Genomic DNA, 24,222 nt, shown 5'->3' with positions numbered 1-24,222 from the left:
ATCTAGAAAACTCAGTATTTGAGCAGCTACACTCAGAACTACTCAGAATAATGGCAAGTATCATAAAGAAGGTATTTTGAAGCTACTTGCTCTTGAAAGTTTTAGAATGTGTTCTTATTTGCAGGAGCACAGATAATAAATCCATCTGATACATAGCTAGAATTAAATGCTTTCTGGACATCTAATTCTAATTTCTGAAGCAGTATACAGTCGTGGACAAAAGTATTATATCATAATTCAAGGTAACAGATTAAGGGCAGGTATTTAGTAAACTTTAACCACTTTAAAAAAACAAAACAAAAAGCAAAATACACAATTTCTAATAATTTAACAAATAATCTTCATAAAAAAACAAACTTATTTCATTTAAAGTATTTGTTTTAGTATTTTGTGTGTCCTTTTGCTTTTATTATGGCTTTCTTGTCTACAGCTTTTTTCAGATCAGTCCAAAGCATTTCTATTTAATTGAGATCTGGTGAATGCGAAGGCAGTTCCAGAACTTGTACCTTTGTTTTCTTCATGAATTACAGAGTTGACTTAGCCGTATGCTTTGGCTTGTTGTTGTGATAAACTGTCTGCCAATCAGCCTACGAGCAGACGGTATCATTGTACTTTGTAGAATGTTTTTTTTTCTGTGATCAACTGTTTATTTTTTCCAGACAAAGCAAAACAAACACAAATAATTATAAACAAAAAAACCTCATACACACAGCAGAGAGAAAAAAAAGGGAAAACATAGTCATTCCAGCAGGAGTTTGGCCAGGGAGGTGGAGACCTGAATCCCATGTCTCCACTGTCCCCGGTCTTGTCCCATTTAATCTAGCAGTTGCCCGCTCCAGATGAACAATATCTCTAAACACAGTTAACCAGTAGTAGGCTGCATCTGTTGCAGGCTCATTCCAGAGTTTGAGAATAACTTTTTTGCAGCTGTCAACCCTGCCAACAGAATTTTACATTGCATTGCATTAAGGTCAACTAGTGAGTCATCATTGAGCAAAAATAAACAGGGTTCTGGCAGCAGCTGAGAACTTAACAATATAGAAAGCACATTGGCTACGCATTTCCAAAATGCTGCAATTACTGAGCAGTCCCAGAACATATGAAGCACAGTACCAGGTGCACCAAGGTTGCAAATATTACAAGAAAAAATCAGGTATAAGTTTCATACAAAAATGTCTGTAGGGAGTTGCATGCGCTCTGTGAATAAGCTTATAATGTATTAATTGATGGGCAGGTTTTTTTGAGGCTGAAAAGGTATTTGTCCATACATTATCCCAATTAGGGGGACTTCCCAAACTCCCGGGTTCCCGATCCCAAATTTTAACAACAGCCAAGGAGCCATAAGATTTTTGTTGCAGGTTATTGTAAATATCAGAAACAACCCCTCGAGGGGATTTGGATGGATCAATCCAATCTGCAACTGGATCAGACTTTGTAGAATATTTTGATACATGGCTGCATTCATTCGATCTTCAATCACATGAATGTCTCCAGTCCCTGAACTGCTAAAACACCCCAATTAGTCTCTGGACCAGATCATTTTGTTGAAGAGTGCTTCAGATTCCTGTTGATATTTATTTGTTGGCAAATTTTAGATGACTAAATGTTGACTGTTAATGTTGGATTTTTTTATGTGCTTGGACGATTCTCCTACATGCTGTACCTGTATTTTCTTTGCACATCCATTTCTTTCAAGCACTTCAGTTGAATTTGTCCTGTGGCACTTCTTGATTATTGCTCTGATTGTGGATTTTGGTATTCCATATTTCTTTTATACTGCTCTGTAGCCATTTCCTTTGCTGTAATTTGCTACGAGTGCTTTTCTCAAACATGAATCTAACTCCTTTGTCTTGACCATGACCTGCTGTGTTGCCAAATGTTCTTCTTCGACAGATGTTGGAAATAATTACCTCTTTTTCTGGCTATTGACTTTATTATGCAGCTTACTTACTGTGTAATGGTTTTCAATCAGTGCATATATTTTTTAATTAGTTCTATTACATTTTTACAGACTTTTAATGTAAAGGTGCCAATATTTTTGTCATGAACAAACATTTGAAATTGCTTCAGTGCTTTTTTAAAAAAAAAAATTTATAAAGATTGCTGGTTGAACTAACAGAAATTGTGCCATATATGTTAGTGGCTAATTTTCACTAAATGCTTGTATTTAAGATGTTTTCTTGAATTATCTTGTCTTAAGTGTACAGTGCCAATACTTTTGTCTGCAACTGTATATAATGTCTCATTTAGTCATTTTATTCCAGCATATTGCAGACTGTTAAAGATTTAATTATTTGTACTTCTTCAGCTCATCATCTGAACAGTGAATGGATGGGGTGGAAACCCAGATGCCCACATTAAAAAATGACGTATGATATAATGGACTAAACAACCAGTTATCCCAGTCTGTTATATCCTTTTTGTCAACAGCAGGAGTTGTTAGTCCTCTGAAGTCTGGTAAAGCATTGGGAGATTTTCAGATATTGTTGAAGATACTATTGGCTGAGATTTGTTTTAGTTCCAGAATATTGCTACTTCTACTCTGCTGCTTTTCATGAACTTTGTTTAAAACATTATTTCCCTCTACTTCTCTCTCAATTTATTTTTTGCTGTTCTTTAAGCTCTGTTTTCTCCTCGTCTTTTAAGGCATGCATGCTTAGAGCTGTGGCCTAGAAAAAAAACGGGGTTGTGTAACTCAATGTTTAAAAAGGGACGAACATGAAACTCAATAAATGACCAACTTTGCTTATCAATGCCCAATTTTTGCTGGGCCTTATTGATGGATCCTGAAGCTTTGTGGTGGAAAACTCCATTCCCATCAAGTTTAAGAAACACTTTCCTCAAATTAGTGACCAATCTAGACTTGGAACACAATTAGTACATGGAATAGCATTCCAATAAAAAAAATAGCCGGTAATCTGAACTTTTATCCTGCCAAGCTTGATGCAGGATTTAAAGAGTGGGAATGCTACTGTATGCTTTTTAAATTTTTTTAGAATAACTATTTGGGTTTATATACACACACACACACACACACACTTGCCTTTAGAAATAGTTCATAAACAGACCTGGGCACTGATATTGACAATGAAGTTTAGTTGAGTTGATCTTGAGTTCACATTGTATTACTGTGCTTCTACATTTGTCTTGCATAAAATGCATATTACACTTGTTAAAATTTAGATCTGACTATTCACCTATATTTACATAAATATTAAATAGAGACAGGGACATAAATTAAAAATGTACATTATTATACAGAATATTTTAGGGAGACCATTGGGGAAGTTATCTATATTTGCTAGGGGCAAATACGATGATACTTATTATTCACCTGAATCTAAACTGACATTCTGTTGCATGCTGCCATGAAAGTTATTTGAGATGCTTTTCCTTCTGTTCTGTTGTTCAGCATTATCCCCTTTATCGAGTGAGTGATGCTGAATGTACTGGCGAAGATTCAGCTGCTCCTGAGGAGAAGAACCTGGTGTTCAAAGAGCAGTATGATGTTCTTTCCCAGGAGGCTTCCCGAAAGGTAAGAGATTTTCCCTGGTGTGAGAGCATGGTGGTGTTATGAGTCACGAGACAATGGCACTGCTGGTGAAAATGCCTTACAGAAACCTTGTTATGAAACACTGCAGTTTTTCTTAAAGTGAGATGTACAAATTAAGCGTTAGTGCCTATCTATGGAGTTATACACCCTGAGCCGAAGGCGAGGGTGCTAACGAAAGACAAGGCCAAATACCACATGGTAGAGCTTTCATCAAGAGTGCACTATTGCTTAATTAGAAAACTATATTTTCTCATTATTTTCTTATAAACCTACATTTACCTTGAACTTTTATGATTCGTCAGGCACCCTTCCGCTGAGAAGTTTTAGGAAAATAGTCCCAAAATTGTTCATAAAGGATTATATACATACTTACTTGTCAGAACTGCTTATAGTTTATCTGGACAGTGCCAAATATCAGAATGGAACAATATTACTGAATTGTAAGTGTCTCGGTTTGTTGTTGTTGAAAGATGCTGTCTGAGCTCCAGTCAAGCTGACAGGCTATGATTGATTGTCCGCAGTTGCAGAAACAGGACTGGTTGCTTTTGTCGTGCAAAGTATTGATAGATTGGCTTTGGTTGATAATAAAATTAATTTGGACCAATGTGTCTTTGTTTAGTATTTGCTACCCAATAAACTGAGCTTTCGACCAGTGACCTTTTCAGGTGGGGGCAGGTTGGCTAGATTGTATGCAGTCCTGACCGTGTCTGCAATCCACCTTTACAGCCGTTGTTTAGACAGTCCGTGGAACTTAGGCCCAAAGCAAATAAACAATTGCTCTGATTACCGCCAACTCTGGGTGCAGTCAATATAACGCCAGTGCCCTAACCGGACAAAGCCTATGGAACTTTATCTCCCTGTCAGACTGGCAGGGTGGATGGCCTCCAATTCCACTGACTGGTTGATATGGAAAGCAGGATTAGTGCTCTCGCTGCTGAGAATGCTTGCATTTCTCCTACCTGCTTAGCAGAGGTAATAACAAGCAGGAAATGTCTTTTTATGACAGGAATTTCAGCTCTACTGAATGTAGGGACTCAAATGGCGGTTTTGTAAGCGCATCCAGCACTACATTAAGTCGCCAGCAAGGGACAAGGTCCTTTTTAGGGGGTGTTAACCTCCGAGCACCCTTCAAAAACGGTCCCGCCAGGAAGTGTGCTCCTGGGGAGACTGATTCAGTTTTAATATAAGAACATAAGAACATAAGAAAGTTTACAAATGAGAGGAGGCCATTCAGCCCATCTTGCTTGTTTTGTTGTTAGTAGCTTATTGATCCCTGAATCTCATCAAGCAGCTTCTTGAAGGATCCCAGGGTGTCAGCTTCAATAACAGTACTGGGGAGTTGGTTCCAGACCCTCACAATTCTCTGTGTAAAAAAGTGCCTCCTATCTTCTGTTCTAAATGCCCCTTTATCTAATCTCCATTTGTGACCCTTGGTCCTTGTTTCTTTTTTCAGGTTAGAAAAGTCCCCTGGGTCGACATTGTCTATACCTTTTAGGATTTTGAATGCTTGAATCAGATTGCCGCGTAGTCTTCTTTGTTCAAGACTGAATAGATTCAATTCTTTTAGCCTGTCTGCATACGACATGCCTTTTAACGCCGGGATAATTCTGGTAGCTCTTCTTTGCACTCTTTCTAGAGCAGCAGTATCCTTTTTGTAAGGAGGTGACCAGAACTGAACACAATATTCTAGGTGAGGTCTTACTAATGCATTGTAAAGTTTTAACATTACTTCCCTTGATTTAAATTCAACACTTCTCACAATATATCCAAGCATCTTGTTGGCCTTTTTTATAGCTTCCCCACATTGTCTAGATGAAGACATTTCTGAGTCAACATAAACTCCTAGGTCTTTTTCATAGTTCCCTTCTTCAATTTCAGTATCTCCCATATGATATTTATAATGCACATTTTTTTTGCCTGCATGCAATACTTTACACTTTTCTCTATTAAATGTAATTTGCCATGTGTCTGCCCAGTTCTGAATGCTGTCTAGATCATTTTGAATGACCTTTGCTGCTGCAACAGTGTTTGCCACTCTTCCTATTTTTGTGTCGTCTGCAAATTTAACAAGTTTGCTTACTATACCAGAATCTAAATCATTAATGTAGATTAGGAATAGCAGAGGACCTAATACTGATCCCTGTGGTACACCACTGGTTACCTCGCTCCATTTTGAGGTATGCCGAGTGGGTGACCGCTCTCCACTAGCAATACCAGTGAGGACAATGGGTGGAGAGGAGGTCCGCCGCCCAGTTACTCACCTGTGGCAGGTAAACTGCTCTTATTGAAAGCAAGTGCTCGTGAGCCCATAGCAAAAGTTCTCAGGCAACACAAGACCGAGACCCCCCAGGTGATTGATGTAAGCCACCACTGTGGTGTTGTCTGTATGGATCACACATCTCCCTTCTGTCTCTCAGAAAAAATGCTGCAGGGCCAGATGACCTGCCCGCAGCTCCGCAAACATTTATGTGGAGACCCTCCCATGGGGGTTCCCAGATGCCCTATACCCCCAAGTGTTTCCAGACAGGGCCCCAACCTAGGTTGGAAGCATCTGTAGTCACCACCTTTCTCCTCGTGACACAGTACACAGTTAGCCTTTGGATTCTGTCGTCCCACAGACTGGGGTCATGTTTCCGGAATTGAGGCTAGCACCGACACAGACAGCCCTTTGAAAGGACGTTAACTGGCTTTTCAACTGGTTCACCGTAATGCCTAACCGTTGGAGGTGGTTGGTGACCAGTCCCATGTGCAACACTGCCTATGCTGGTGATTCTGCACATATCAGCCAGCCATCCAGGTTATTGATCACTCTGATGCCTTTTAGTCTCAGAGGGGCCAATATAGCATCCATGCACTTTGAAAAAGTGCAGGGAGCTAAAGAGAGGCCGAACGGCAGTACACTGAACTTGTGCGCGGTGCCTTAAAAGGTGAACCGCAAGCACTTCCTGTGGCCAGATCTTTTAGGGATGTGAAAATAGGTGTCCTTGAGGTCCACTGTAGTGAACCAGTTGCCTGACCTTACTGACTGCAACAGCTGCCGCGTTGTAGCATCTTGAACCTTCGTACTCTCAAATACAGATTGAGCTATCTGAGGTCAAGGATCGGACTGAGGCCGCCATCCCGTTTCAGCATCAGAAAGTACCTGGAGTAAAACCCTTCTCTCTTGTTGAAAGGGTGAACAATTGAAATTGCCTGTTTCTGCAGTAGGGCTGTGTAACAGAGGGAAGTGTTACGTATGTGGGTCATCACTGAGTAATAATGAGGCAGACACAGAGCTTTGGGTGTTGATACGCCACACAAGCACGCAGATTTTATTCAGCACACAGGCTGTTACTAGGGTACTAGCAATAGTAACTCTAGTGTCAGATTTAATAAGGTTAACTAAAACAAAGGCGAACGCTAGTCTCACTAAGAGACATCCTGCTCCAGGAACCTACTACACTACAAAACCCTCTCTATACTGTTTGGGATGAACATCCCTTAAACTAACCTACTGCTGTTGCTCCCAAAGTCCTGGCCTCCCAGCGACTGCAGGTCATTGCGACAGTCCTGGCTGAGCAGCCTTCACAGGCACCGCCTTGCAGTTGAAGGGTTCCACAGTAGTTATCCTGCAGAGCAGACGCTGTCCTCCTTGATGTCAACAAATCGCCCCTCTGTTTAGCATTGCGGTGGAGCAGCCTCCCCGGGCATGCCCCCCCCCAGCCAATCCAGAACCCCCAATCAGCTCAGCAGTAGCCGAGCCTAACAGTTCAATTAGTTGCCTAGCAACACGTTTCCTGTTCCGCGTCCCAACTGCATACATTTGCGCAACAACCAGCAACAGGGTTCTCGCTGTCACAGGCCGCCACTTCCTGAGACACTAATACAGTATCTTGAAGGTTCATGACCGTTGTTGCGATCATGCCCTGAAAGGGAGGGGGCTGAATTGAAACTGCAGAGTAACCGGCCCTGATGGTGGTAATCACCCAGGTGTCAGTGGTGCATGATTGCCAATAACCCTAACCCTAACCCTCTGCATGCTCCCTTCCCAGGCAATGGATGCACCTGTCATGCTTATCCTCTGCTGGAATGTTTCTCTTGCAAACAGCACAAAGGTGAAAGCCAGGCATGGTGCAAGGTTGAAAAAACAGTTCAGCCTTGCAATGTAAGCACACAAAAACAGAGAGTAAACTGACTGGTGTTGAAAACTATTGTGTATATAGAGTACACAAAAATGGAGCACTGGTAACGGTCTTGGTGTCAAACCGGACTGAACTGGGTCACTGGTACTGATTCTGGTATGAACCAGATGACTGGTACCGACCTTGGTACCAATAAAAGTGACTGGTACCTACATTGGTACCGACCAGGTTAGCTCTACTTTTGTTCTTTTACATGTTTTACAAACCATGTCCGCTTTTGTGTACGAGGTACCCCATGTAAGTAGAAGATTGTTTTTTTTAGTATTGAGGTATTATTTATTAAATTGGAAATACTATTATTTGGAAATGTAGCTTATAATTTATTAGCTAGAACTGTTGCTTGGGCCTCAGTTTGTGGGTTAGTCTTTTAATGTATGTTTTGCATGCTCCCTTGTCATGCGTCATGTCCCATTCTCTCTGTGCAGTTGCTATGGTGGTTTCGTCCCAGGTTGATTCTGAGTGGCCACACCCACAGTGCCTGTGAAGTGCTCCACGGTGAAACGTTTCTTGAGGTCAGCGTCCCATCGTTTAGTTGGAGAAATCGCAACAACCCCAGCTTCATTCTGGTAAATCAAACTTGTTCTCATATGTTCAGCTGCTCTAGTGCCAACTCTGTATCAAACTGATTGGGAACAACCTGTGTGTTGTAAACTGCCTATATAAAAAATTAAGATTATAGGGTTATATAAATTCTAAACAATGCATGAAATTGACTTTTCCCCCTTAGTGGAGAGGAGTCCAATGATTAAATACAATTTAGGTTTAGTACTTCATACAGCTCATACAGCAATATACTAGTAATGATTCCAGATAGCTGGTACACCTCCTTCCCCAATATAAAAGGAAATATATGGAAATGGAACATCATTTTCCTAGTTCTGACATTTGGTGGCAAAGGGAGAGTTTGTAACACATTGTAGTGTAAGTGCTAGAGTAAGTTGTTCAACTTCATTAATTCTTCTTATATTAAGAGTGTTCTGGTTAGAATCCTATTTCTGAGAAAAATGATCCGTTTCTCTTCTGCATCAGAATGCAACAGTGTTTCAGGATTCAGATTTAATATTAGACTATAACCTTAGTTACACATTGTATTCTGTCATTTCAATTCAGCTGAAAGTGTAGATAACAGACTTTTGCACTTGTTTGTAAATCTAAAATTAGAGAGATTGGATGCAGTTTGGAAGAAAATGAATGCTATCAGTAAATATTACTACGTTGCATTTTTTTTTATTGCTCACTGCATCCATTACTGAAATTTTCATAAGTTAATACCTTACCTTTTTGTTTAGTACCATCTACAAAACTTACAGAATGCTCCAACTGAATCAGTGACACAGTTGTTGATCAACGCTGATGACCAAGAACAGGTCTACTAGGCTAGTTGTCACATGGCCATTCCTTGGCTATAACCTTTGGTGTCGGCCATAGCTGAAGGCGTTGACCAAATATTGCTGTTCACTTGAGATAACGTATCTCGCCATGCTTGTCTTCTAACGACCGTTCCATCATCTGCTCCAAGTTTCAGTGGCCACCCCTCTAATTTCTTTGTTGTGCTGTACACATGGGGTGAATCATTAAAACATTAGATATACCTTTGTTAAAAATAACTGTCTACTTTTTCCTCTTCCACAGGGCAGCATATCGTCATTAAACTTCACCCTTTCCAAGTGTTTTCTGCCACGAGAGAGCACTGTCATTTCCATCTACTGCTTTGCTGGCTCTCTGTTGATCATCTTGACGTTATTTTACTTTCAGCTCTTGAAAGGAATGCTTCACTGTGTAAGTTGCCTGGTTAGCAAGCACAAATCCCTGTGATTCACACCTTGCTCCTCAAAAACAGATCACCATTGTGTGGCTTGTATCAAAAGCACAAACCTTTCAAATAGTTCATTGAAATGTAAAATAAAATATTAAGAGTTTTAATGGTATTAATGGTTACTGTTGCACAAATTTTAAAAATAAAATGTTTTAAGAATTAATTTGTGTTCCTGTTGTACCTTACTGTGTGTTAACACTTCTCTCATACCCCATTAACAGCTACATGTCATGTTTAAGAAAAACATAACATCATATTACTGTTGCTTACTACTAGATATGGACTGATTGGATTGTGGGAACCTGAGTGTGCACAAAATTACAATAATAATTCATAATCCAAGTACCAGTAAAATGAAGTGGTTGAAGTAATGTAGGCTAACACTTATCTGGGTTTCTGTTATTGCAACTGTAATTTTAAACATTGTACAAATTGTACAGGTTATCTTGGACACATGAAAATGATACTCACAGAGACATATAACACCTATGTATAAAATATAAAGCAGTGTAATAGTTACTAAAAAGGACATGCCTTATTGCTAAAGCAATTTTTGCTTTTCTTTCTTCTTTAAAATCGCACTGTACCACAACTTGTTCTGAGAAACTTAATTTGCATAAATTATTCAAGTCTGAGAAATAGTCACACATCTCAATTCTACATTTAAAATAAAACAAACTTTTCTAATGTGCCTCTTTATTAAAAGAGAAATAAAAGTATCATTTTGTAATTCTCTTAGGTCAGACACAAGGGTTTACACCTTATTTTTTTCTCTTACTATTTACTTGCACAATAAAAGCTGCTGTTGGTACAAGGATTGAAGAGCCTACTTAATGGTGCTCACACATTCACAATATGCCTATGCAATTGTGAAGGTCTATGAATGACCAAAGAATTACCAAACTGTGTGTGTGTGTGTGTGTGTGTGTGTGTGTGTGTGTGTATGTATGTATGTATGTATATGTATATATGTGTATATATATATATATATATATATATATATATATATATATACATTTTCAAATCATACTTTCTATCGAAAAAGTTGTTTCTTAGTAAAACAACACCAGGTTGCAATTTGGACATTTGAATGGATTCCAATGTTTTAAAGCTGAGAATCAAAAAAAAGAAAAAAGGCATGTTGCTGCAACATCTGGTCATCACTGTAGGTAAGTGGTTAATTTGCATAATTTATACAGGATTTTACTAAAGAGCATTTCCTTTTTTTTTTATAAACCAGAAAAAAACTAAACTCTACAGATAAAGTCCCTACCTGCAGTCACAACTGCAGATAGGGTTGACATCAAGCTGTACAGCGCAATCAAAAACATACTTACATCTTAGCTCATTTTACAGGTACAGCCATAATCAAGGCACAAAGATCTTCTACAAGTATTTTTTTTTTCAATAAAGTTGTACAAAATAATATTACATTTTACAGTCTGTACAGGATAATAAACCAGCAGTAGAACAAAAAACAAACAAACAAAAAAAATATATAATATATTATAGGACTATTGTCCAAGAATGATCTAAGCTAAAAGGATCATTTGTGGACAGAACAAATAACATTAGTGAGTGTGGTAGTTTTCTTCCTAGACACAATAGGCTAAAAGCAGCTGCTGTTCAAAGGCCTGAGGTGTGCAGAGACTTTTAGCCCCAAAAAACACCAGAAAAAATTGCTTCTCGTCTTTACCATGCCTCTTTTATCTACTCTACTTCTGTGCCTTTAGACGGCTTAAAAGAGGAGGTCAGTTATTTTTCAGTCGACCTGCAACTCGTAACGCTAAAAACTGTGACAGAGTAATAAATATTGTGGTGCTGCTACATTGTGTGTATACTTCCTCAACGGTATTTAGTAACCTGATGCAAAGTGCATTATATCATTTTTTTTTCACCATCAAGTACTCTTCAGTGTTGAAAACAAAAACAGAAACCCACACAGGGATAGGTCTGAATGTCGTGCCACCCAGAGAATGACACAGGACTGTACTAACACTAACCCGCTTTAAAATCAGCAGGCTGAGGTCCAATTAAAAAAGGAAAATAAAACCAAAAGAAAATGGAAAACAGGAGGTAGCCAAAGGCTTAGTGGAATGAGAGGGAAAAAAAGAAGGCGTATCAAAAACCAACAATAAAGCACACGTAACTTAGCACCCCCCCACCCCCGGAAAAAAAGGCTGTTGTTCTGGGACGAGAATGGCTTATAAAACAAAAAAAAAAGATACAAATAAGATTTGACACACACACTTCAATAGTACTCTTCCACCCTGTGTGGGCTAGTTATAGAGAGCGGAACAAAGAATTTAAAACCACAGGTTCCAAGATGTTCCCAATCACAACAGTTCATATTGGCGCAGGTGCATTCTCTGAATGATGTCTCGACAATCGTTGAACACTCTGCGAATGTTTTCTGTGTCTACTGCGCATGTGAAATGAGGGTAGCAGTAGTGCCTGCCGTCACCACTTGCTGTGCTGATCCTCTGAAATAAAACACCAAAAAAAAGGTAAATGTCATCCCTGTTTATTGTACTTTTAGATGTTTCTGGAGAATGTAAATATTGCCTGTCCTGTCTAGAAACAAAAGATGGAACCTTGTCCACTAGGTATCACACAGGTTATAAAAAGAGCTATGCTTCAGATTTGAAGACACTGATAAAAGATTTTTTTTTTTTGTAATTCCACCTACCTTAAGCCAGGTGTTGAATAAGAGTACATAATGTTATAGCAGACATCTGAAGATTATAAATGTAAAACAGAGTATTGTGATTATTATTTATGTTTACCGGAACATTTATACTCCTAAAAAATGCAGCGATGTATTCAATTATACAACGAGTTGAATACTGTAAAATTCATGAGCATAGAGTGCTCTGAGGAAATCCGGATGATAATTCTGAAACTATACTAACCTTTGAGCTGCTAAACAAATGGTTCAGAAAATCAATTCAAGATCATTATTTTCTTTTACAAATTTTTATTTTTGCATTTCTGAGTTGTCCTGTACCCCCTTGACCCCTTAGAAGTACCCCCAGGGGTATGCATACCCCTGGTTTAAAACTCCTGGCCTAGTGAACACTGCTTTGTCAGGTGTCAGGGTCATTTGGAAAAATATTTCTGTACTGTAGGTGCTATGGCCACACTGAGAACCAATTCCTTATATAGATATGGATGGAGATTATGGTTCAACACTATTGTCCACTGTCACACAAGCCTAATGTGAGTGGGTCATAAAGGGTTATAGCCGGTACAAGCAGACTGCTCTGCAAACATTGCTACCTTGGAGGAATGGCAGGTTTCATTACAGCCTAAGTGACCAAGCAGAGTTGCTTCACCCCTTATGCCAATTCTTTTTTTTATTTGGAAAGCCTTTGAAATTATGCTAAATTATAAAATGGAGAAATATTAGGCATTTTCACCACCTTCAAACACACTCTTTCCATGTGGGGCATGGATTACAAAGCTCTTTTTTGCATACACACAACACCTACCCTGGAACCAGTTTCTCCATCATATGTGGTTTGTATCTTCAACCACAAATGGAAGAATCACCTCCCCAGAATTTGGTCAACATGAGCTTGATGACCAGGAAGTAAAGAGGACATCTTGCATTATTGCAGCTTGAACTTTCTCTGAAACAATGCCTTACTGTAGCAATTTTTCAGACATAACAGAAACTGAGAACAGATATGAATACTACCAAATTATATATGCCATGTCATTAGTTTTACAACAACAAAACAAACAAAAAAAAAACACTTACAAGGAATTCATCCCGAATAAAAAATTTTGCTCTGGTCACTTTGGGATCCTCGCCAGGCTCTGGTGTTGCTGTTCAATGGGGAAAAACAATAAGTAAATGAATATCAGAACATATTGTACTTTCTCTGTGATAACAAAGAATTTAATATTGTATAACAGCCATTGTAAGCTGCTGATGTGCTTATCCCTTGTCTGATTAGCCACTGGACCGGTGGTTAAAGAAAAGGGCTTGTAACCAGGAGGTCCCCAGTTCAAATCCCACCTCAGCCACTGACTCACTGTGTGACCCTGAGCAAGTCACTTCACCTCCTTGTGCTCCGTCTTTCAGGTAAGACGTAGTTGTAAGTGACTCTGCAGCTGATACATAGTTCACACACTCTAGTCTCTGTAAGTCGCCTTGGATAAAGGCGTCTGCTAAATAAACAAATAATAATAATAATAATATTTTGGAAGTCTATTTTGCACTGCTTTAGTTTTTCTACTTGGTCCTGTTGAACATATAGGGGCATATTCTCAAGGATTTATGCGGGTCGGAGCTGCCATTCGCATTCTGGAACAAGAGTGAGAAAAGCGCGCACACATCTGGATCACAGATACGCGCTTCAGGGCGCGCAGGATTAAAAGTATGTGTGGTTTAGCAAAAAATAGTTCCCACAGATACAAAGAAGATAATTGCATTCTGAAATGGCAAAAGACAAGGAGACACCACGTGTAAACTACTCGGCCCGAGAGGAGCTTCAGCCTAGCGGCCATGAGTAGTAAACACAGTTGAAGACAACCAGAATTATGATTAAAACACAAACGCTGTGTGAAACAGTTGTTAGTAATAATAATAATAATAATAATAATAATAATAATAATAATAATAATAATAATAATAATACGTTATTAACTTCTGTGTTGTCTGTTTTATTTTATAGCAATGTACATGTTTACATCTGTTTTAAATGTTTCAAACTCTATTGACTTTGGCACTTGTTTTTCAGAACTAGCAAAAAATAAATAAAAAAAATCACATCCATTCGTTCCTCCAGTGAAGCTGCTGCAGTTGCCACTGAATGCAATCAAGTCCTATACTTCAGAGGGATCCTTTTGTTTTTCTCCAGGTAAAGTCAGCCATCATCATATTACAATCCAACATGCTAGATTTGTCACTGAGCCAAGGGCTAATTACAAAACTAAGGTAGGGGTGTGTGGCAGGGTGGCTGGGCGGTGACGTCACGGCAGAAGCAGGAACGTAAATAAACTGACACCAGGCACTGCAGTTTTCAAATTAAATGATAAAGAGACGTGGCGCCGCCGTTTTTATTAACAAAAATAAATAAAATATTCAAACAAAAACACTGTGCTCACAGAGCGAAATAAAGAAGGTAAACAAAAATAATCACGAACACTACAACCACACAGGTCAGGCTGGGCAATAGCCTTCACTGTTCCTGTATGTATGTTATGTTTTCTTTTAAGTTTCGTTTCTCTCTCGCCACTCTCTACGCTTCTCTGAACTCCCACCCCATTTATACAGTTGGGTTTTTACTAGAGCAATCTAGGTAATGTACTTTGCTCAAGGGTACAGCAGCAGTGTCCCCCACCAGGGATTGAACCCACAACCCTCCGGTCAAGAGTCCAGAGCCCTAACCACTACTCCACACTGCTGAGGGTTGCATTTATCTTCACATAATGGTACAAAAGTACTATGATACAAAACTACAAGATTTCTTAGCCGGAAGAAGCCACTTGCTCTGTATTCAAACGTTGCCATTGGGTGAAATCAACAGAGTATTTTGGGAGTGTTATGTTAACCCTTCTCTGAGTGATGGCATTCGCTTTGCGTACCTGCAATTACTATTGTTGGTGTGCTCTTCTGTGTAACTATACAATTAAATATATCGCATGCAATTTAAGATGTTACAAAATAGTGCTGGGTTTGTTTTTTGTGGGGGTTTTCTAGCATTGCTGATAAAATGCTGTAAAATCCTCCAAAATGTATTTTGATTTGTGTATTTAACCTACTTTCACTTATTCAGCATACTTTCAGAGAAGTATTATTTTTTTGGCCAGACTTATGTTTGCTGTTGAAAGGAAATGTTCTTTCAATCTTTAAAACAAATATTATAGCTCAAATTATAGTTGACATGTTACATACTGTTAGTTTTATGAGAAATGCTACTCAAAGTAAACTCCGGGCACCTTTACTTAGCCATTCAGAGGCGTGTCTTTGCAGAGCAGCAATCCTCACCTACAGCCAGCTACGCAGCAAATACTTCTATATGAGAATGCGCATATTGTGGCGGTGCATATCTCACGTAGATCCAGGCTACGCAGGGTTTACGCGCTTTTTTGAGAATAGACCCCATAGTAAGTACTGTATGTGTATGCTCAAATATATTTGGTTTGTTAAAATAAAAATATATATCAATTAAAAAAAAAAAGTTAATTATTACTGCTTCAAAATAGAGATTTGGCTTTGTGTGATGCTGTATAATAATAATAATAATAATAATAATAATAATAATAATAATAATAATAATAATAAGTAAATTGTGAAAATATACATTTACCATCATCTGGTACAGTGTAACGTGTGTATTCAGGAAAATAATCTTCAATTTTGGATTTCCCTGCTAACACCTTCTCAGCAAGCATGTCCTGTTTATTCAGGAACAAGATGACTGAAATCGTCCGTAACCACCTTTATAAAAAAAAAAAAAAAAAGAAATCAAAAAGAAAAGAAAAGTCATCAGTTTTTTTTGTTAAAATGTTAACAGTATTGTTTATTTTCTATTTTGAAGAAGCCAGTCAAGAATCAAAGCTTGTGTGAATCAGTTCAAGAAAATAAAGGGTATTTATTGCTGGCCTTCCAAGCTTCTTATTCTCTAATATAACTCTAGTACTTACCAGCTCTTAATAGTAATTTTTTGTACTGTATTTATCCTTGTAGGTCACAGGGCCACTTAGTGCACTCATTTCCTATTTATGTTTAATTGGGTCACTCCAGGGATATCTTTCAGGTTTGGGCCACAGTTTTTTTTAACCCTTAGAACATGTTGACTGCTAGTTCAGTTGTATCTGCTGTGATAACCTTTACCTGTTATTCCAGATACTCCTGAAGAGGTCAAGTGCTTCCCGTAACCTGTTTGTGTTGTTGTCTTCCCTTATCACCATGTTGTAGCTACTACTGGCTACAACAAAGATAATAGCAGTGACATCTGGAATGAAAGAGAAAAAGAACAAAACGTTTTTTCACCTCCAAATCTGGACCTTCAGTACAAAAATCAATTAAACGTTTACAGCCAAGAGAAATGGCCTTAGCAGATTTTTTTATTTGTCCGTGGAAAAATTAATAGGTGGGGAGGGGTCTATTGAGCATAAAACACAATAAGTCAATAAGTTGCTGTTGGAAGGACTAATCGAAACAGAATGCCAGAACTGAAGGATGATGCTAATTTCCACCGTAAGCCTCAATTTTACTTTGGGACTAGACATTTTTTTTTTTTTTTTTAATTAAAAAATAAGTGTACTGTGCAAAAATAACTTTCGCAATAAGTTGCCCAAGACTTTTCCATGCTGTAGTCAAGCAAAACAACTGAATGAGGGCATACAACTCACCATTAAAGCACTGGATCCATTTTCTCCTTTCATCTCTCTGTCCTCCCACATCAAACATGCTGTATAAAAAAGTGTAAAAAAACAAACAAACAAACGCAATTGTGATGCAGGCTGCTACCAGTGAGGGAATCACTTTGTCATGTTATGTAATTTAAAAAAAAAGCATGTCCATCGCCACAGTTCATCATTGTCAATTCAAAATTTGAGGTAACATAAAAAAGTGGACCACCACGATGACCTATATACACTGTTTGCACATGTAAAAATGTAACACACAGATGGACAAATGTCTCCACATACCCCAAGATTCTAATAAAGTTCTCCAGATATATGTACATATATGAGGGGGCTGGCAAGTAGACAGTATTTACCTCCATAATATTCTAATAATATTAATAACCTATGATAAGAATGAACATTACTATCCAGAACAGCAGGAATCACCTACTAGATAACTGACCACTGTGGACTCAAGACGAGGGCACTTACTGTAACAAAAAAAGTAGGCCTACCACTGTAACATTTAACAGATCTACATGTATATACTTACTGGAAATTTACTTTGTCTACTTGAAATCGTGTTTCAAAAATCCCTGATGTCAAAACTCTGCATCGGAGCAGGTCCTAAAGCAAATCAGAAACAATGCACGTCAAGTTTAATGTTGGTAACATTTCAGTTTTATATACAGTTTGCAAAATGAAAAAGGGGGTAAATTTGTACTTCACAAGTCAGGCAATACTTAGCGTTAAGGAAGATTTTTCCTTATCATCTCAGTCAACCAGGTTCCAAGTAAAGCGTTGCCTGAACACTTTTGTACAGAATCCCATGTAACATTTCTGTACATGATTATACACATGAATAGCAGCATAAAATACACTTTTCCCCGAAACATCTGTATAATATTAATAATAATAATAATAATAATATCAATAACAATAATAATAAATAAATAAATAAATAAATAAATAAATAAATAAAATGGATGATAATTAATTTAAAAATACTAGCTAGATTGCAAAGCTTACCTGGTCTGTGGGTGTGTAGTCATTCTGTCTCACTGAGTCAATTCTATCCAAAAAGCTGCACAAGGAAGAAAAGAAAATATGATAAATACAAATACCAAAAACACCACTACAGTACAACTGTAAACTAGAAATGGGACAAGAAATGGGAGTTTTTGTGAACAAAAACACAGCTTTCCTGGTCGCATAATCTAAGAGGTATGTCATAGCAGACTGAATGGTTTGTAAGCATGACGAAATATGGAAATGTGAAAAAGATCTGTATCATGTCCAGAGGTTACAAACAACGTGGCAGTGAAATGGTTAATTTCTACTGAACACTACCTGTAAAGGAACTTTATTGTGACAACCATATTATACAGCTTGTAAACAGCCTGTCTGAAAATGAGTGGTCTGATCTTTAATATAGTCAAGAGGTTAAAAGAATGTGGCACTAAAATGGTTAATGTTCACCAGACACCATCTGTAATGGAACTTAATTGAGAGAATCATAGAATTAAACTATGCACCCTATAAAAACCCAATGTGAAAGCACGTGGTCTATATCACTGATATGGCCAGATGTTATTGCAATGAGGCAGTGAAAGGGATCATTGTTAATGGACAACACTGGTAATGGAACTTAACTAAGAAAATTACAGCTGTGTACCAGACATTGAGACAATAACTCAAAGTGTACTGTCTCTATACAGCTGTAACTTCAAAAGCCACATGACAATTCAACTAGACAGAATGCACGAGTGTACCGAGTATGAAGTCAATATTTCGAAGCATTATAGCAGCTTTATCAGAAACCAAAGTCACATGATCCGATTTATTGACCTTCTTAGGTCACTAAATCTTTTTAGATTTTGCCCGAAGAGTTTCCATAACTAAAAATATGAAGTTTCAGTTATAAGGTATTAGCAGTAGGTTTGCAAACTCATACAAGCTCCATTTACAGGGATACTTAATTATAGGTTCCCAGCGATATTGTAGCAAACTATGCATTTGCTTGACCTGAAAATACTAAAAAGTACTATTTGCAAAAGGGTCACTGGGTAGGTAAATGTGAATTAATATGAATTTTATAAACAAATATTATGCCAGCATTTTTGGTTCTTGATTAAAATTTGCATTTCATGTGCTGCTATGCAGTTAACGTTTTGTTTTCATTATACTATTATAGTCATGAAATTTGGATAAAATGTGTGTCATATTTTCATCATACAATTTTCACCAAGAATAAAAGTTATTTTACAATATTTATTTATTTATTTAAGATGGCTGAGTGCCATTATTTTAGTCATTTAGCAGACGCTTTTATCCAAAGCGACTTAGAGACTAGCAGGTGTACTATGCATCACAACTGCTGCTACAGAGTCATTTACAATAGGACCTCGGTTTTACATCTGCAATGGAATAATGTGTAACATTAAAACACATAACTTCATTGATTTCACGTCCCTATATATACGGTATATTCTTTTCAACAGACTAGACAATAAGTATGGATTATTGCTTTAGAACTGGCACCTTTTATTGATTCCCTATAGGGCTACAGTGATTACCTAAATATCTACAGAAAGTCACTGCTTTGAGAAAACATACAAACAATTGGCCAGCAGAGGGCAGACAAACTAAAGAAAACACTAGATTTTCCACTTCTGTAAACCTACATATGCGGTAACATAAGTCTGATAGCCATCACCATACAGCAATGTCACCCCCTCCCCTTTCGTGAAAGAGTGATTGTCATGGCTGCACATGTGCACAGTCATTTTATTTAGCAGACAGGAAAGCAGCACAGACACTGTTGAAGTTCTTGCTGTGTTCTAGCTCTTGCACCAGCAATTAAAATATGTGAGGCTTACAAAGACTTCACACATTAAGTCAGCTGCTACTGACAAACTTTGGCTTTTAATTATGTAAGAAAAAAACCCAGCTACCTTCCAACTGGACAAAATGTTTATATTGCTATAAAGATTCAGGCTCAACGGGCGTCCAGTTTTACAAACCCTGCCTGCCTCCCTACCTCCCTCCCAGCAGTCTTGCCAGATCTCAATGAGTGAATCATATACAAAGAAGCTCCAGTGGCTGCAGGCCAAACCATTAAATTAAACAGTTCTATATAGTTATTCTAGGCTGAGTTATGTCAGATATGTGTACATGGAGAATGTATTCTGTTTAAAAATTAGATGACACTGTTCTATTTATTTTATTAATAAAAAAGAATTTGAACTGACGGTTCTGCAGCGAAGCAGCAGCCTGACCCCGACTTGATCAGTGTATCAGCCTTATTAACACTGAGCTAATCAGAAAAAAAAACAGAGGCTGGCAACTTCACATTTGCCTTACTTTATAATACTGCAGAGTTTACCATATTTTATGCTGATCTGTCACCAAATCAGTCAAGGATATATGAAGCAGAACACTTTGTTTTGTCCCTGTCTATCTCCCCCTCCCACACCACCCCCAACATATTGTACTAGAGGCCACTGCCATGAACAAAATATACTGCAGGCACAGTTGATTTGGAAGAAAAAATAACTTAAATGACTACACAGTACAGAACACATAACCTCAGGGATGGGAGTGGGTGGTTTACAAAAACACTTCTATAGTATGTTGTAGTAATCCACCATCAGTTACTGATGCTTTTACATTTTGAGGTAAAAGTGGGCTGGTACCTCTGAGCTACATATAGTACAATGTCCAACAGAAACACTGAAACTATACAATTTTGCTTTATGGGTATAAAATCTAATTAATCTCATAAATTACAATTGTATATTAGTATTGACAACAAACAATTGCTACAGTGTGTCTATAGCAGTATTTTATCATGCTAATATGCTATCAGAAAACAAGACATTCACAGCTTTATGCATGTTGTTATATCAACACTACATTTGAATACTGATGCAGCTGGTAAGGCTCTTGGGCAGTCTTATGCAGTGCTGCATGTGGCTTGATATTAAAACCCAGGATCCTGGGACATTTATCTCAAAACTAGGATGATCCAGGGGCAATAAAGGACATCCTTTATTCAGGTAAGCTTGTAGGACTACTGTAGCTGGGAAACTGTTCTAGAAATGGAATAGGGATGTAAAGAGTCTGTTAAGTCAATTTCCTTTGCAAAAGGGAAGCAAGAAAAGGACTTCCATTATCCTCTAGTATATCGTCTCATATTTCTAATTTCGATCAAGGAAACAATGTGCAAAAACAGTTTATTTCCATATAGGTTTGTTACACAAAAACAAATAATTATATCTCCTACCTACCAACTTACTTAAGAAACCTGAGTGAGGTACTGCATTATCCCAACACCTTCTTTAAAGGCTATAACTATACAATTTGCATCAAATCTGTTTTTGCCAGTTGTCATGGTTTAACATTAAAATAATAAAATGTAACCCTGCAACTAACTTATGCAGGTAAACAAAAAAAAACAACAACTATAGTTTACTTTCTGCTGAAAGAGGTAAACTGGTAAGGCAAATAACTGATATAATAAGCTACTTACTGTACTATATGTGCTAAGTATTTTCAAACAGGGCTGTTATGTGAGAGATAAAATTGCATTTCCTGGGTTAGCCACATACTACCCCCTATGCGAACTGACACACGCACTGTAACAACTTATTTTCAGGTAAAACAACAGAGAAGTTACTCTGTACATATTTACAGTATGGGTAGATTGTCTAGCAATTATATAAACTTACAAGACAGAAGTGAGGCAAAACCGAGTAATTCATCAACAGTCTGCAGTGTAATCTTGTATTTTCTTCTTTCGTGAGATTCCTGGCCAATGTTTGTCCATTATTAAACAAAACATGGGAAAAAAGCAGCAGTAGACAAGAATCAGGGAACCTTAGCAGGGTTAGAAACTAACAAAATTGTGGTACTAGTCCTAACGTCCTAAGAACTAGTACCTTTTGAAACTTGCTAGTTCTTATGTAAACTTGCTAGTCCTTATGTGAAGTTACGGAGTCAGAATCAACGACCGCTGTTGGGGTCCCTTAATATTACACACTTTTTGACAATAAAAACACTAATGCTCATTCCCAGATACACTGATTGGGAATGCCTTCCCCACATTCCGAACCCCAATAAATTCTGTGTGGACAACCTCGTTGACAGCTTTCACGTAGCATATCACTGCCTCAGTAATGGAACGATCTGTAGAACCTGTGCCGCTTTAGAATTTCTATAGGTTTTCCCCACATTTAATGCTTTTGTCTCATTCACCCAGGTCACACATCTATTCAAAATCAGAATATGGACGTACATGCTTTGCAGGGCGTGAGTTGTTCTAAAAAGCACTTTTAGCTTTAAAATCTCAGAGGTGTTTATGGTGTGTAGTAATTGTGGCGCTTTTGATGTGCCTTGTTTGGCAGTCTTTGCCTTCATCAGGTTCACACAGTTATAATGATTACTTGATTTTTCATGAGCTTTAAAATCGAATATCTTAAAAGGTAGACAACTCAGTCACAAATTTGCCACTCTGGCTTTTGTCATACTGGACATAAACCTTGCTGTACATCTTATTTTCTGAAGGAGTAGACACTGCAGCCAGTCAAATTGTGAAAGCCAGGTTACTTGAAAAATGTGGTGTCTCTTTTCTCTGTCGCATCATTGTCACTATTATCTTTTGTGGTGGGTGGGTGGGTAGGTGGGGGTCGCAACCCAGTATAAAACTCCGCATTTTTGTAAAATTACTTTAGACTTACTTCAAAAGATGCAATACGCTATTAATTGTATTCATCGCCATGGTTTTCAATCTAAACTTTTGGTATTATCTACTTTTTAGACATCAAAACAGCATAAAAACATCAAAACACAAAATAGCTCAAGTGAATAGCCATTTCCTCACACTACATTTCTTTGAATACAATCTTGTAATAAGAGTAAATTAGTAATAACACAGTTAAGCAATCATCCCTTAAATCTATATAGTTTAAAATACTTTAATATTTTACACTGATTAAAGATTGACCTACCAAATAAGGGTGTTGTGTTCAAGCAACTGGGCTTTTTCAAAAAAGAAATAGACAATTGAAAAATGAAATGTAATGTGAGAAAATGGCTGTTTTTATGTCTAAAAAGCACATTTTATTTATACCGAAAGTTCACAGTTAAACCACAGTAAGTAACCACGGTAAGTAATCATACAGACAATGTTCAATGAAACACTGATGCATTCGCATAATGCAAAATTCGGCATGACAAAGGGGAAAGAAAGGGAGGTTTCATTTCTGAGTGACTGTTTTGTAAGCATTACGAATGTTTGTTCACCACTGCTATGCCCCATAAAAAAATGGACTTTTCCTGATTTTTTTAAACACAAGCCTGTGTACTTTTTTTTAGGTGCTCGCCCACAGGACTACTGAGACACAGACATCAACTAGTCCTTGGGTGAGCGTTAGTTTCTAACCCTTAACCGACCTATAAAGGGCTGTTTTTATTCGCAATTGTATTAGTTCCCAATGGAAAATATATAAAAGTAACACACTTGTTAAAAGCATGCATGGTACACAGCCTTTTATTATGCACATTTTCTAAAACCGTTCTCTGTCGGTAAATCCAGGGAACAATCAGGTTACTCAAGAACAAATGCATCATGTAGTGTAAACACTTTACTTTAAACAGTTATTGCTGGATTTTGTTTGATTGAGAAAACTCTGGTACAATTTTAGAGCAGTGAAAATTTCAAACCACAGTATCATCCTGCAGCTTGAACAGACCCTGCACCTTCACTGTGTCCATTGTTACTTATTGACCTATGAGGTTGTTAGTTAACTTCCAGTTATCTAACTATTTTGTGATCAGGTGTACGTCTTCTATCATACTAACTTGACTTATGAAAGCACTGTAGTTCTGAGAAAAAAATATGATATACTGTTAGAAAGTTTGGATAGTAATGAGTGTGTCTCTTTAAATATAATCTTAAAAACTAAAAATCAACAGAAAGGGGATCTGCAAGAAAGCTGTTAAGCTAAGCTGTCAAGAGCATATTTGTTAAATGATTATTATCCCTTTAATAAAGTTACTCATTTTGGTACTTTAAACAGAGATGTAATAAACCCACAACAATACAGTACACCTTCGCTATAATAAACCTGTTGAGGTCCAATCCTTTTGTTCGTTATATCGAGGGGTTCGTTATAGCGAAAGGACAATCAAAATGAATGATAAACTGTTAGTAAATTAATGAGGTGATATTGTGAATAAAAGTAGAATGACATGTACCTGTTCGTTTCATGTTTGCATTATTCTGCCTTTAGACTACATTTGGGGGC

The 24,222-nt window shown here is 37.7% G+C and overlaps 2 protein-coding genes across 5 annotated transcripts in view; one reads left to right on the top strand and one right to left on the bottom strand.

Annotated features, from left to right (window-relative positions):
* Positions 1-9,713, top strand: part of mppe1 (metallophosphoesterase 1) — a 45,371-nt gene extending 35,658 nt beyond the window's left edge. For both annotated transcript variants that reach the window (XM_034058249.3, XM_034058244.3), the window contains 3 exons: positions 3,413-3,535; positions 8,160-8,300; positions 9,367-9,713. In XM_034058249.3, coding sequence (XP_033914140.2) covers positions 3,413-3,535; positions 8,160-8,300; positions 9,367-9,549 — 447 coding nt within the window. In that variant the 3' untranslated portion in view covers positions 9,550-9,713. The remainder of the gene's footprint in view (positions 1-3,412; positions 3,536-8,159; positions 8,301-9,366) is intronic.
* Positions 9,714-9,943: 230 nt separating this feature from the next.
* The window catches only part of LOC117394828 (guanine nucleotide-binding protein G(olf) subunit alpha), a 153,299-nt gene continuing 139,020 nt past the window's right edge, over positions 9,944-24,222 (bottom strand). For all 3 annotated transcript variants that reach the window (XM_033993451.3, XM_033993452.3, XM_059015653.1), the window contains 7 exons: positions 17,945-17,999; positions 17,469-17,542; positions 16,919-16,977; positions 16,398-16,518; positions 15,871-16,001; positions 13,314-13,381; positions 9,944-12,033 (listed from right to left, as the gene is read on the bottom strand). In XM_033993451.3, the coding sequence (XP_033849342.3) occupies positions 11,887-12,033; positions 13,314-13,381; positions 15,871-16,001; positions 16,398-16,518; positions 16,919-16,977; positions 17,469-17,542; positions 17,945-17,999 (655 nt within the window). In that variant the 3' untranslated portion in view covers positions 9,944-11,886. The remainder of the gene's footprint in view (positions 12,034-13,313; positions 13,382-15,870; positions 16,002-16,397; positions 16,519-16,918; positions 16,978-17,468; positions 17,543-17,944; positions 18,000-24,222) is intronic.

This window comes from Acipenser ruthenus, chromosome 3 (genome assembly GCF_902713425.1).
Source record: "Acipenser ruthenus chromosome 3, fAciRut3.2 maternal haplotype, whole genome shotgun sequence".
NCBI classification, from domain to species: Eukaryota; Metazoa; Chordata; class Actinopteri; order Acipenseriformes; family Acipenseridae; genus Acipenser; species Acipenser ruthenus.
Note: the sequence above shows the minus strand (reverse complement) of the source record. Positions and strands in the feature narration are given on the sequence as shown.